This window comes from Astyanax mexicanus, chromosome 25, assembly GCF_023375975.1.
Source record: "Astyanax mexicanus isolate ESR-SI-001 chromosome 25, AstMex3_surface, whole genome shotgun sequence".
Taxonomy (NCBI): Eukaryota; Metazoa; Chordata; class Actinopteri; order Characiformes; family Acestrorhamphidae; genus Astyanax; species Astyanax mexicanus.
In genome coordinates, this window is record NC_064432.1 from 22,249,749 (window position 1) to 22,264,247 (window position 14,499).

General features: G+C 39.0%; 2 protein-coding genes across 15 annotated transcripts in view; both read right to left on the bottom strand.

Annotated features, from left to right (window-relative positions):
• Nucleotides 1–10,777, bottom strand: part of LOC103044970 (oxysterol binding protein) — a 37,643-nt gene extending 26,866 nt beyond the window's left edge. For all 5 annotated transcript variants that reach the window (XM_049472271.1, XM_049472270.1, XM_049472269.1 and 2 more), the window contains exons 1-3: nt 10,631–10,777; nt 6,949–7,119; nt 186–394 (exon numbers count right to left, since the gene is read on the bottom strand). In XM_049472271.1, coding sequence (XP_049328228.1) covers nt 186–394; nt 6,949–7,082 — 343 coding nt within the window. In that variant the 5' untranslated portion in view covers nt 7,083–7,119; nt 10,631–10,777. The remainder of the gene's footprint in view (nt 1–185; nt 395–6,948; nt 7,120–10,630) is intronic.
• Nucleotides 10,778–12,370: 1,593 nt separating this feature from the next.
• slit2 (slit homolog 2 (Drosophila)) overlaps nt 12,371–14,499 on the bottom strand; it is a 63,448-nt gene continuing 61,319 nt past the window's right edge. For 9 of the 10 annotated variants that reach the window (XM_049472253.1, XM_049472258.1, XM_049472255.1 and 6 more), the window contains one exon: nt 12,371–14,472. In XM_049472253.1, the coding sequence (XP_049328210.1) occupies nt 14,228–14,472 (245 nt within the window). In that variant the 3' untranslated portion in view covers nt 12,371–14,227. The remainder of the gene's footprint in view (nt 14,473–14,499) is intronic. The other variant, XM_049472262.1, reaches the window with a different exon arrangement.

A 14,499-nucleotide genomic window follows, 5' to 3' on the forward strand; every position in this document is an offset into this window, starting at 1 on the left:
CTCGCCCCATTGTTCTCAGCGCCAGCAGCTCCTCTCTCAAATAAGAGAGAAAACTGCCTAGTAAACTGAGACCAAGTATTTAAGTGATGCTGAACGCTTTGTTCTATTTAATTTATGTAAATAAAGTATAAAAATGAACACTTCAGATTCCAGTGCACCCTCTGTAAACCCAAGTTGTGACTGACCTGACTCAGCCTGCATCCTCACGGCCTTGGCCTTGGCCAGCTCCAGAGCCGTGATCCAGCGCTGCCGCTCCACCTCAGAGCTGGCCTTCAGGTGGTACGTCTGGGCACCGCCGTTGGAGATGACGAAGTTGCAGGAGTCCTCTACAGCGATGTTCGCTGTGGCCAGGTTTATAGTGCCCCGACACGTGTGACCCATCTCCGCCTGGGTCCTGGGGAGAGAGAGAAAGAGTTTGTTTTAACATTTTTAAAAACTCCTCAGCTAGATCAACCATCAAATATGACTTTTACCAAAAATATTTACTTATTTATTTAATTCTCCTATTGGTGAAGTAATAAAATACTGTTTAGAAGCAGATCAATAGGCCAGGCTTAAGTAAAGCTTCCAAACATGGTGGAGGTAGTTTCACCAATAGCTCACAGCGAGAGCTAACCAGGCTAAAGTACAGCTTCCAAACAGGATGGAGGAAATTTCACCAGTAGCGCACAATGAAAGCTAACAAGGCTAAGGTACCACTTTCCAGCATGGTGGAGGTAGTTTCATCAATAGATTACTGTGAAAGCAAGCTAGCTAAAGTAGAGCTTCCAAACATGGTGGAGGTAATTTCACCAATAGCTCACAGTGAGAGCTAGCCAGGCTAAAGTACAGCTTTTAAACATGGTGGAGGTAGTTTAAACTCACAGTGAGAGCTAGCCAGGCTAAAAACAGGATCAGTCCTAAAGGTAAAGTAAGGTGAAATGAATCTGTGCATGCAGTTCCTCACATGAGGATTTATGGGTGGGGCAATTAAAACATACAAATCTAATGCTGCTCCGCCTACGCAGCGCAGAACAGGCCTCATCCAGACGCCATAAAAGAACGGAGATGATAATCAGAGCTAATCTAATTGTGCTTTTTATCTGAGTGCTTTCACAACCCGGAACAACCAGCAGAGAGGACACAAGACTTATCAGATCAGGTCTAGTTATCAGACTGAAGAACAGCACAGAATATTCTGAAGAATGTTGTTTTCATGCAGTCTCCAGTGCTGATGACCTCCCGCTGTTTTAATAAGCTAAACGAATGGATCTGAGTGAATTTAATTTGGATGATTATGAACTAAGTGAAGTCAGAGAGTGCACAGGGTCTCCCCGGATCACTGTGTTCAGACTGGCTAAGCTGTGGAGGAGCTGACGGTTCTCAGGGCTGTTTATTTACAGCTATTTGTGATAAGGCTCCAAGTGCATTTCCTGTGTGTTTGATAGAGAGACGGTTTATTGGACTGCTTAGAGCAATATGTCAAGGGTACAGTGAGAACTGGGTCTGAGAACCACTTTTACAGCTCTGGATAAAAAAAATGAAGAGAGCACTTCAGTTTCTGAATCAGTTCCTTTAATTTTGCTATTTATAGGTTTATGTTTGAGTAAAATGAACATTGTTGTTTTATTCTATAAACTACAGACGGATTTTAATCACAGTTTTCATGTCTCTTGGCATGTTCTCCTCCACCAGTCTTACACCCTGCTTTTGAATAACTTTATGGCTTTACTCCTGGTGCAAAAATTCAAGCAGTTCAGTTTGGTTTGATGGCTTGTGATCATCCATCTTCCTCTTGATTATATTCCAGAGGTTTTCAATTTGGTGAAATCAAAGAAAATCATATTTTTTAAGTGCTCTCTTATTTCTTTTAGAGCTGTATATGGTAAACATGGTGACTTGAGTTAAACTGCACACAAACAAAATTCAGACTAGACTTGCAACCCTTCCAACAAATAATAATTAAAAAGAATAAGAATAAACATCTTTTCATGCTCTAGGAATGAGGACTAAAGGGTAACAGAAAGTTCATTAATTGGTTGATTTGGGACACACCCTCTTTTTTGTAAAAACACTGCAACATCCAGCAAGATTACCTGCAGATCAATACAAACTGATTGACTCAGCCGACAATTCAATAGTTCTTACTTAATCTGCATGACATAAAACACAGAGGTGTCATGTAACAAAGTACAAATACAAAATCTGATTGTGATTGGATGTAGAGAAGTATAAACATAACCATTTCGACACCCTATTGGTTCATACTGTGATCCATCACATCTGCATCAATCACTGTTTTATACAATTAATATAAACTACACTGTTAAATTGTGAATTATGGTGTTAGAGTCACAGGTGTATAAAAGCAGCAGCTAGTCATGCAGACTGCTTCTACAAACATTAGTAAATCAGTAAAAGTGAAGCTCAGTGAATTCCAGAGTGATGATGTGATAGGATGCAGCACCTGTGCACCGGTTCAAGTCCAGTCATGAAATCAAACTTTGGTCCTTCGGTCTGGATTGTGGTTTAGGCCCCTTTTAACACCTGTTACTTTGGTTCAGAACCAAGCTAAAAAGTCCAAAAGTCCAGACCAAAAAAAGTAGGTGCAAAAGCATACAAAAAAAAACTTTTATTGTACAAGTGGTGAAAAATGAGCCAAGAAAAAAATAAAATAAAAAAAAAGTAGTCATCATTTGAAAGAATGTTTCGTTTTTGCTTGCTTTCACTCCCAAACTATCATTTTGCTGCATCTTTATTTTTACTTTCTGTACTTGGATTTACCTCCTTTGTCAATCAAATGAATACAAGCTGCCAACTTCTTTGATTCAGACCAGTGATTCTCTTTTCAGTATCTCACGGGGTTCTGTTTCTTTCTGTCCATCATCAGAAAACTTAAGTCAACAGGTCATACACAACCCCCCCCCTCCTCCTTCATTTTCTAATAGACAGAGAGTTCATCACCAGCGCCCCAAAGCTGACAGACAGCACTTTACTTTCTACAATCTCTCAAACCGTAACAAAAACCTGTTGGCAGTCCGTTCTCTGGTGATCACAGAGGAGATTAGATACTTCAGTGAGAGTCTTTCTGTTTCGTTCTCCTGAATTATCAGAACGAGAGCTGAGAGCTCTGAGAGAAACAGAGCCGCGGTGGTTGAGCCTGTGAGTCAGCACTGAGCACTAACTCAGACACTCAGAGACACTCAGAGCACAGTTAACGTAGGCTTAAGTAGCCCCTGTGATCCTCCTGAACACAGATGACCCCCTTAAGACAGTCACATGACCTGAAGACTATTGCAGACGGCGACACAGCGTCACGCCAAGAACAGACATAATGGAGAAGTAAACAACAACAACAACAACAACTATACTACTACTACATCCAACTAACAAGTAGAAACATAAATTAATAATATTACAAAATATTACAATACTAAAGGTGAACTTAAAGAAGTGAAAGATCAAAATCAACAGGACTGAGTCCATCAAGATCTTGCAGCAGCATTGATGATGGTAGAGTCTGACAGCTGCACAAAGCAGCTCTTCTCCATCCAGCACATCCCAAAGATTCTCAATGAGGTTAAGATCTGGACTCTGTGGTGAACTCTCTCTCAATCCATGTGTGAAAATGATGATCTCATGCTCCCTGAATCACTCTTTCACAATTCCAGCACCATGAATCCTGACATTGTCATCTTGGAACATAAAGAAAAAATCCATTGATGGAATAACCTGGTCTATATTCAGTATATTCAGGTAGTCAGCTGACCTCATTCTTTCAGCACATACTGTTGCTGAACCTAAACCTGCAGACCAACTGCCAGGCAGTGTAACAAAAAGTGATGCTAAAGTAAGAAGACAATTTGGTAAAACCAAGTAAAATATAGGAATACGTAAGCAAAAAAACATAAGACAAAAGAACAAAAATATATGTTCCATACAAGCTACACATAATCAGAAAGAAAAAGGGTAAAACTAATAAAAGGAAGGTAAATAAATTGACAATATTAGGAAAAAAACAACTGAATAATCCAATCAATAAATAAATAAATGAACAAAATTAGGTTAATCATACAGTACTATCATAATTAACATCTATTTTACAGGCCCTACAGGGACTCCACATAATAAGCTAAGGCAAATGGTTGTAAATCATTGCTCATTAGTTTCTGCTCTGGGATTAATAACTGAGTTGTATACCTAGGGTTCAATGGGTTAAAACATATAAACAAATATATAAATAAACTTTTAGAAAAGTGAAGTGTTCATTTTGCTCTGACCATGCAGTTCAGGCTGGTGTGCTGTTTAACCTTATAGAAAACAAAAGCGTAGTGAAGTACTGGAGTGGATAATCAGATGTAGATAAACAGATCTGAAAACGTCTCATCACCCAAATCTTGTGCAAACAGCGTCCTCACACGCAAACACCCGCACACACCCACCGCATTAATAATTCACAGAGACGGATGAGCCGAATGTGACGCCTCCGTCACTCCAGCCCCGCGGCGCAGCTCCCATTCAGCTAACCGGCATCATCTTACACAGCTTCATACTGTCATACTGACCAACAGCAACGTCCACCAGACACCGCCGAGCCCCGGCCCTCGCTCCTCCTCCTCACACACACCGCCCGGCCCGTTAACACCCGCACCTGTCAGAGGGGCGACACACGACCCCGCGGGACGCCACCAAACCACATTCTCCCTCCACATTAACACACTGTGATCAAGCTAATCAGAGGAATGGAGACACGAGGGACCGTCAACATGTCCGATCTGACATTCTCATCACGTCTCGCCTCATTTATACTCTTACAAACCAGCAAATACCCAAAACCAGACTCAGCACTCACATCCAGCCCTGACCTGATACTGCCTTTTACTCAGAATTATAGTCTGTCACAGAATTTACTATTCATTAAATACCCTAAAAAATAACTAATCAATTAAAATTGACTATTAAAATAGTTGGGAACTAATTTAATAAACAATAACTCGGGTCTATGGTGAGTGCAAGCACTGCCACACATCCCAAATATATTAAATAGATATTGAATTAAAAAAATGACATTAATAAATATATTTGAGAAAGAAAAAAAAAACAAATGATTATCCAAATAACTTTGTTGCAGGCCTGAACTAAAATAACTGTTTAATATAAAACTGACATGCCAGCTTCTTCATGCTAATGACAAGTTAAGTTTTACAACATTGAGGTTTGTAAAACTTAGATGTCACGCTCCTCTTTTTTGGATGATAAATCAGCAACATAGCTGTCAACAGTTTTAAAATAAAATAAAATAAAATATTTTGTTAAATAATTAAAGGCTCATTTAGCTTACAGCAGTATAGCCCCACCCATTCAGCCTACAGCAGTGATGAAAAGATGGGGTTGCCAGTTAGGAGGCACAATACCAGAGTCTTAAAAATATTAAATACCAGATTTTTGTGATTATCAGGAAACTTACTGTACACACAAATTTTATTGCCAACAATGCAATTGCACTCTTTTAAAACAACACTGGACTTTTAACTAATAGAAGTTTTGGAGATTAATATTATTCTTCATCTGTCCGTCCGCTCTGCGTGTATGGAGGCACCACTTTTGATGCATCAACTACAGCAAAACTAATCTATAGCTAAAGATTTTGGTTTCATACATAAACAAACATGCAAAGAATCACAATGGAAGATATCAAGGTCAGGCCTGGATGAAGGTTTTCAGTTCACGCAGGCAGAAGCAGATTTTATCAGCTGGTTGGCTGACCAACTGATTAACTGATTAAACAAGTGGAATCAGATTGCTGCTGGTTGTTATGAATGGAAGCCTGCAGCCACAGGCTAAGAAATGGAAATATGTTGAAAAACAGTTGTACAAAAATAAATAATGACTGTTAGTGGCCTTTTTGGTTAGCCTTGATCATCAATGAGCCTTATTTATGATTGACAGCTGTCTTTGACCCATGATAGTCCTCAATTGTGGTTAAAATGCAGGGGGCTGCGTTATGACTACGGATGGGACATTACATCAATAGAGATGCATCATATAGTTTAGATTATGTGTTAAATATTAATATTTTAATTAAAACATATGTACACTTAACTCTCTACTACTTGCCCCTGCGTAATTCCTCTTCAGTAGTGCTGGGCAGTATACTGTATGAATCGTGAGTGGAAATTAGAACCAGTATGCATTTTTCTCATATCGCTATACCGCCAAAGTTGAAGAAGCATGCTGGGACTTCTTGCTAGATATCGGTTAGCAAAACAAGCTAACACACTGGAAGCTAGGCTAAGTGAAGCCTAAACACTCGTCCCTCGCTCCATCCTGCCTGGGATCAGCACTTTATCCTACAGACGAGCCCAGAAACGGTCCTGAGTACAGAATCATTTATTCAGCAAGTGATAAAACTCCCTAAAACTCAAGGACACGAGGTGAGCAGTAACTATAACCCTGTTTAAATACATAAATACTGCAGCTTGTAGGATCATTTTAATGCACAGTGAACTGAACGTATTTGTTAACTGGAGAAAGAAGGGAATTGTGGCTGATTTTAATACTATAATTCCTCTAATGGCTTAAACTATTTAATATATTTAGTTTTGTAAAAGGAAGGCATGTTAAAGTTGTTGTCTTTTCTTAAGGTCTACTGTTTTCATTCTTCAGCTGTTTTTCTGACAATTAAGTCTGATTTCTTCATATATTGTGGAATTTTAAAAGCCAATCATGCAAAAAAGAAAAATGTAAATAGCTAAATAATAAAAATACTGTGATACACCGTGAAACTTTAGTAACACAGATGCTGTGAAGTATTGTAGAATATTATCTGGTAATATGTCCAGTATCACAGTATTGTGATATCATCGTTACCGCGGGCAACGTATTGTGATAATATCGTATCTTTCGATCTTTATTAGATACGACAGTATGGTATTCAGAGGTCACGCAGTGAGACAGTGATAAACTCACCTGTAGTACGACAGTAAACCGTTGCTCAGGACGAACCATCTTCTTTGGTATCCTTTGATGTAGTTGGTCCATTTGAACAGCCAGCCTTTGTAGGTGTCCCCCGGTGTCGGAGTGGGCGCCTTGGGCTCCGACATCACGACCGCCCGAGGCTTCACAGTGTGCGACAGGAGCCTGTGGAGCACAGTTAAAAACTGCAATGATTAGTCAATATAATTAACAATGGTTATTATTAAAATATGTCAACTACAATTTCAGTGTCGACTAATCGTTCATTAGTAACAGTCCTGCTTTACACAAAGAGCTGGGCACAGAAGCGCAATGGGAGATGGGTAAATGGCTCACTCACACAATTTACACTCAACTTAGTCTGTGTTCCAAAACTGCCCAAACTCAACAGATTACATATTTACTCACTAAAGTATCAGTCATTTCTATGTTTAAACAACATCAGTACAATGCAAAGAGTTAGCTCCCACTGGAGCTCCTACTGACAAGTTAGTTAGCAAGCTAGCGCTAATGTCTGCATTGCTAAACACTGTTTTAAACTTTTAAAAAGGTTATATTCCATTTTAATAACATCCCTGATAGCAAAGAACATTTAATAAAATGTTATTTTTTTGGTTGATTTGCATCTTTTAAATCTGATAATGGAAAAACAACCTTTAAAAAAAACTTTAACATTTAATATTTAACATAGGCATGCTCAATAAAAGGCTTTAAATAGTTGGGGCTCTGACTCTACACTCACAACCCAGACAGCATTTAGATAGTAGATAGATAATTTGTGTTCCTCAATTTTAGGTTTATTCAATATTATGTATTTATATGAACTGTTTGTATTAAACATTACTAAAATAAAATACGTAAATCTGAATATTAATATTGTTTCTGTTATTAGAGGGGAGCATCTCTTACCGCAGAGCATTGTGAGTATAGAGTCAGAGCCCCAAGCATTCAAACCTTTAAATGAACATTGATTTAATGTCAGAATTTCAACACTAACCAATGCCTAGGAGGAAATGTTAAATAAAAGGTTGTTTAAAGCTCTTTTATTATCAGATAAACGCAACAAAAAAAAGCCTTTTTTAATGTGCATTGCTATCAGGGAAAGCATTTATACAAAAGGTGCTCCCCTCAAATAATAATAATAATAATAATAATAATAATAATAATAAAAATAATAATAAATTATCAAACCAATGTGCAGGTTATTCAATATCGTGTGCATTGTCAAATCATTTTAATCACACAAACTTATTATTGTTCTTTTTTTGTAATTAAAAATTTTATTATACACTTCCTTCATACAAAACTGGGACATTTTAAGAAAATTAGATTCTGGATTCAAGGGCATAAGTAGTTTGACAGCATATCCATAGAGTCAGATGTAACCAGGAACTAAAAAATGATATTAATAGTAAATAAATAAATAAGTAAGTAAGTAAATCAGATAAGGAGGAGATTGGGCAGAAGAAGGGGTGTGGTGTGCTTGTATTACACTTGTAGTTTTATTTGCTGCCACAGGTTTTGTCAGGCCGTATTTCTAGTTATGCCCTGTTTTGACATTCCAGCTAACATATTTTCATTAAAAAGCAGTTTCTGTCATTAAATTCAACCATTGCTTTAACTCTGGTAAACTGATTACCAATGTTTTACAATTATTCTTGATGCAGTAATTTAACCTGTAATCAAAATTTCTAATTCAAACTTATTCATGTCTCTTACCAAATCTCTATTGCCTAGATGTTCATTTTAAAACTGTTCCCCTTTTCCATGACTTATCTACCAGGGGCAGATTTTATTTACACAATATTAAATAATAAATATATGCCAACCAAACTCAAGTAAAATAACAGAAAAGTGTACACCAAACAATGACATTTCCATTAAAATTAATACACTGAGTCTATTTGATTCAATAATATTTTAATATTTAAACAGGGGCAAAACTGAATGAAACCTGAGCCATGTTTTGGGCAAACTTTATTTTATTTTCCTCAGTGGATCAGATCATTTGATTATACCCCTTTAGGATGATGGCCTGTGTACTGACTGTGATTTAAGCCCTTTATTTTTTCTTAAAAGACTAGTTTAATAGTGTTTCTAGAATATGTTACTTTGAAATATTGCAATAATATTGTGATAATATACAGCTCTGAAAAAATTGAGACCACTTACAATGATAAGTTTCTCTGATTTTACCAAATTGAAAACCTCTGGAATATAATCAAGAGGAAGCTGGATGATCACAAACCATCAAACCAAACTGAACTGCTTGAAGGAGTGGCATAAAGTTATCAAAAAGCAGTGTGTAAGACTGGTGGAGGAGAACATGCCAAGATGCATGAAAACTGTGATTAAAAACCAGGGTTATTGCACTGTATATTGATTTCTGAACTCTTTAAACTTTATGAATATGAACTTGTTTTCTTTGCATTATTTGATGTCTGAAAGCTCTGATCGTTTTTGTTATTTTTAGCCATTTCTCATTTTCTGCACTTAAATGGTCTTAATGACAATATTTGTATATGGAATTTGGGAGAAATGTTGTCTGTAGTTTATAGAATAAAACAGCAATGTTCATTTTACCCAAACATAAACCTATAAATAGCAAAATCAGAGAAACTGTTTCAAAAACTGTAGTGATAGTGAAGTGAAATATTTAATATTGTTAGTAGTATTAGTATTAGTAGTAGTAATAGCATTATCACTACAGGAACAGAGTAAATGCCACATTAACAGAATACAAACGAGATATATGTAATTATTTTGAGTAAAGTTTAATACAAACAGCACAAGCAAAACCTCAACGTTGAATCAATGTTGAGTCAATGTAAAACCGACGTGAAGGAATAAATAAACTCTGACGTCTTTAAGGACATCTACAATGTTAAAGGGAACGTTGATTACACGTCCTCCTGCAATCAGGAACGCGACATTGCGGTGAGAACAGGCGTTGGTAGATTGTACACGGCCGGGTTTGAGCAGCGGGGCCGGGGAGCAGGTCACCCCGGGGGAAGAGCCCCGCTGCCCGGGTTTCGCCTACGTGTCCAAAGTCTGGATCAAGTGAACTAGCTTAGCTTAGCATAGGCTAGCATAGCTTAGCATAGGCTAGCTTAGCTTAGCATAGCTATTTAACCTTTATTCGCACTGACAGTTGTGCTAATCCTAATTAATCGACATTTAAACCGGTTCTGTTGGATGTAATTCGGTTTAAAACGCAGCGGAACATTCTAGAAGTGGAGTACCGAGAGCGGAGAGGCTGCTGGCGGAGCTGAGCCCGGCGTCAGGCCCGCTAGCTGAGCTAGCGAACACGGCTCTTTTAAAGCTAAACCGAGTTTAAACAGCGTGTTATAAAGTGTTTTAAACGACGTGAAACAAACGTGTGATCCGAATTACCCGAATTAAAGCGCTGTTATAACCGCTAAAGCGTTTTTATTCATTAATATCCGTGACTCCTCTAAACCCGTACCCAGCTACAGCTGTTACCGCTGAAGTTAGCAAGGCTCAAGAAGCACCGAGGTTTCAGCCCGAGTCCAGCCCGAGCACAGCGCCTCCCTGCCGGCCTCACAGCGGCCCCGACCCCGCTAACTCACCCTCTGCCCAAACTCCGCATATAGAGAATATAATCTGTACAAATTAATAGAAATATTATAGTGTTTCTGGAGCTCCAGCCGCCTACCTCTCAGCAGCAGCAGACCGTCCCCCGGGCAGCAGAAGGAAGCGTGTGTGAGAGAGAGTGACCGGCTCCAAGGCTCATAACAGCCCTGTACACTCTTCAGCCATTAGTCAGCGCTGCTGCTGCCCTACAGTTACACACATACACACAAACACCATTCACATACACACATACAAACACACACTTACACCACACACACACACATACACACAAATAAAAAGCAGAGAATATAAAAATATACAGCTCTGAAACAAAATCAATTTCACTTCAGTTTCTGAATCAGTTTCTCTGATTTTGCTATTTAAAAGTTCATGTTTGAGTAAAATGAACATTGTTGTTTTATTCTATAAACTACAGACAGCATTCCTCCCAAAATTCCAAAAAAAGGTCATTTAGAGCATTTATTTGCAGAAAATGAGAAATGGCTAAAACAACAAATAACCCTGGTTTTTAAGAACAGTTTTCATGCATCTTGGCATCATGTTCTCCTCCACTAGTCTTACACACTGCTTTTGGATAACTTTATGCTGCTTCTGGTGCAAAAAAATCAAGCCGTACAGTTTGGTTTGATGGCTTGTGATCATCCATTATCCTCTTGATTATATTCCAGAGGTTTTCAATTTGGTAAAATAAAAGATACTCATCATTTTTAAGTGGTCTCTTATTTTTTATTCTCAGACATTTTATTTGTACATCTGCACATACAACATATTCCAAAACTTGTTAACAAACCTTTGTTACTCTTCTTGTTCTCCTGGACTCCTGTCACTCTGGATTTGATGAGGTTGTTTGTCTCATTAACATGACTGTCCACACTGTTATGTGCAATAAATCAAATTTGCCTGTCTGGACATTACAAGCATATCTGCGTGGGTTGCTGTGGTATCTGGACACACATGGACAGAATTGTTGGTACCCCTCGGTTAATGAAAGAAAAACCCACAATGGTCACAGAAATTGAATGAACAAATGAACGTTAGATATTGCTTTTCAACCATGCTTCAGCAGAATTATTTCTATATATGGTATCTGCATGGGTTGCTTTTGTATATACATGGGTTGCTGTGGTATCTGCATGGGTTGCTGTGGTATCTGCATAGTTTACTTTGGTATTTACATGGGCTACTGTTGTATATACATGGGTTGCTGTGGTATATAGTTGGGTTGCTGTGGTATGGAGTATGTGCAGTAACTAAACTGGCACTCTTCTTGGACCCCCACACTTCCCTCACTCTGGATTTGATGAGGTCGTCAGGGACATTTATTCAGGCCGGGAATCATTCCAAGCCACTCATATTCTCACAGCTGCTGTATCTGCCTGAAGAGGTACTTAGAATAGCTTTTTATGTACACTATATTTAAAGCATTTTTTAAGGCTTTTTAATATTTTTAAAAATATGTCTGAGACTTTTTCACCCTGAAAACTCAAAACACATAGGGCCCTATCTTAAACCCTGCGCAAGGTTGCAATGTGAAGCTCATTGCTATCTTACACCCTGCACAATGTGTGCTGTGAGGCTTATTGCTATATTACACCCTGCCAACAGTCTTTTTTTACGGCTTTTACGATAGCAAAGACACACTGAAACGTTCTAAACCAAGCCACATCAATAAGCAATCTAGATAAAACTGATATAATGAAAATCGGATCAGACTGCTGTAGGTTCTCCTCCTGCTGTAGAATAATAATGTAATAACCACATAATAACACGTACAATAACACACACACAGGACTACAGGAGGTTTAAGAAGGAAGGAACATTTTTATTTAAAGATCAGTAAGATAATGTGCTCCTCAGTGAAGGAGCACCGTCTTCTACAATACAACATCATCATTATCATCATCATTATCATCATCATCATCATCACCCGGGTCTACAATACCAACTTAGCAGCAACATGTTAAGGGGGAAGTCAGGGGTCAGGGTTTGGGGGTCTCGGGGTTTTGGGGGAGTTATAGTAGTATAGTTTAGAAAAGTCACAGTTTTCATTTCTAAGTGAAGAAGTTAAAGTTAAAGGAGACTTTGACCTATAGAAGCTAACGCTAACGCTAATCTCTGTAGTAGGTAGGTTACAGTGGGGACGGGAACACGTTTAAACTCTAAGGTAAAATACGTCTCTGTCACCGAACAACGTTAAAGGAAATCCGACAAAAATATACACTTCACGTCCGAAGATTTTAACACCACTACGGTTTAGACACGTGTTTTTTTTTTATCCTGTAAGTACAACAGTCTCATTGGTCAAACCAACCGCAGAAGAAACACAATGTTAGTTTCGCTACTCGGTATGCTAATGTGTGATCTACATCGTTAAGAGGATGAATATAAATTAATAATATATATTAAGAGGCTCCGACTGTAACTCTAACTGGGAGAAGAGGGAAGTACAGGATAAGTACTGGGACGGTACTGGAGATACAATAAATACACAATGCGTCACATACAGAGTGTGTGTGTGCGTGTGTGTGTGTGTGTGTGTGTGTGTGTGTGCGTATGTGTGTGTAATAAACGGTCAATGCGTCAATGCCAGCAGGTTTATATCAGCATCTGTCTCCATGTGAAAGCTTTGACCGGTCGTCGTGGCAAAAACAACGAATCACAAAAATCCGTAAAAAAAAAAAACAACAACAAAAAAAAAACGACACAAACAAAAAACAAGAACAGAACCAGAACCGGGGAGTGTATCCGCCCTCCTCTCTTCAGCGAGGCGTTCTCAACAACAAGAACAAATAAACTTAAACAAAAATCACAGTTCTAGCAAATAAAACAAAGTCCTAAAATCTATTTTTGTACGTTTTTTTTTTTTTTTTTTTGCTTCATAAAAAATAGGTTTGTTCTGTATCTTACAATAAGTCCAGCACTGACCAAAAACAAACAAAAGGTAAACAGATGAACAATAACAAAAAAACTAAACAAGTGAAGGGAAGTGAACGAGTACGTGTAGCTGGACGAGGGGACAATAACAGACAAGACAGGAGACAAAAGAGGACGAGTGAGAGGACAAAAGGTTGGTGAGTGTGGGGACAAAAGTAAAAAAATGAGGGATTAAAAGTAGACTAGTGAGGGGATTAAACTGGACAAATAATGACATGCAGATGAGTAAAGGGGGAAAATGGAAGACTGAAGGTAAAAAAGTGGACAAGTAAGGGGACAAGTGAGGGAATAAGGACGAGTGAGGGGATGAGTGAGAGGACAAGTAAGGGGGTTGAGTGAGGGAGAGTAAATAAGTTGAGGGCATGAGTGAGGGAAAGGGGATGAGTGAGGGGACAAGTAAGGGGGTTGACTGAGGGAAAGGGGATGAGTGAGGGGACAGGAATGAATGAGTGGACGAGTGAGGGGATGAGTGAGGGAACAGGGATGAGTAAGGAGATGAGTGAGGGAAAGGGAATGAGTTGAGGGGATGAGTGAGGGAAAGGGGATGAGTTAAGTGGATAAGTGAGGGGACGAGTGAGGGAAAGGGTATGAGTTAACGGGATAAATGAAGGAAAGGGGATGAGTAAGGGGACAAGTGAGAGGATGAGTGAGGGAAAGGGGATGAGTGAAGTAAAGGGGACGAGTTGAGGGGAAGACTAGAACTCTAATCTTTGCTGTTTTTTTTTTAGGACGGGCATTTTGTACAGCCGCACTTGACCACCTTCTCCACCTCCTGGACGAAGGAGGAGCCGTCCGTGCACTGAAAGGTGTATTTCCTGCGCTTGGTGCGGAGGGCGGAGCAGCAGGAAGCCCCGCCCCCACAGGTGCCCTTACACTCTAGGCGGGAGACTTTCTCCGTGGTCTGGCAGGCCGCGTAACCCTGCTGCCTCTGATAGTGATCTCGGACCCGTTCTCCCCGACACGCCACCTCTAGAGAGAGACAGAGAGACACGATTA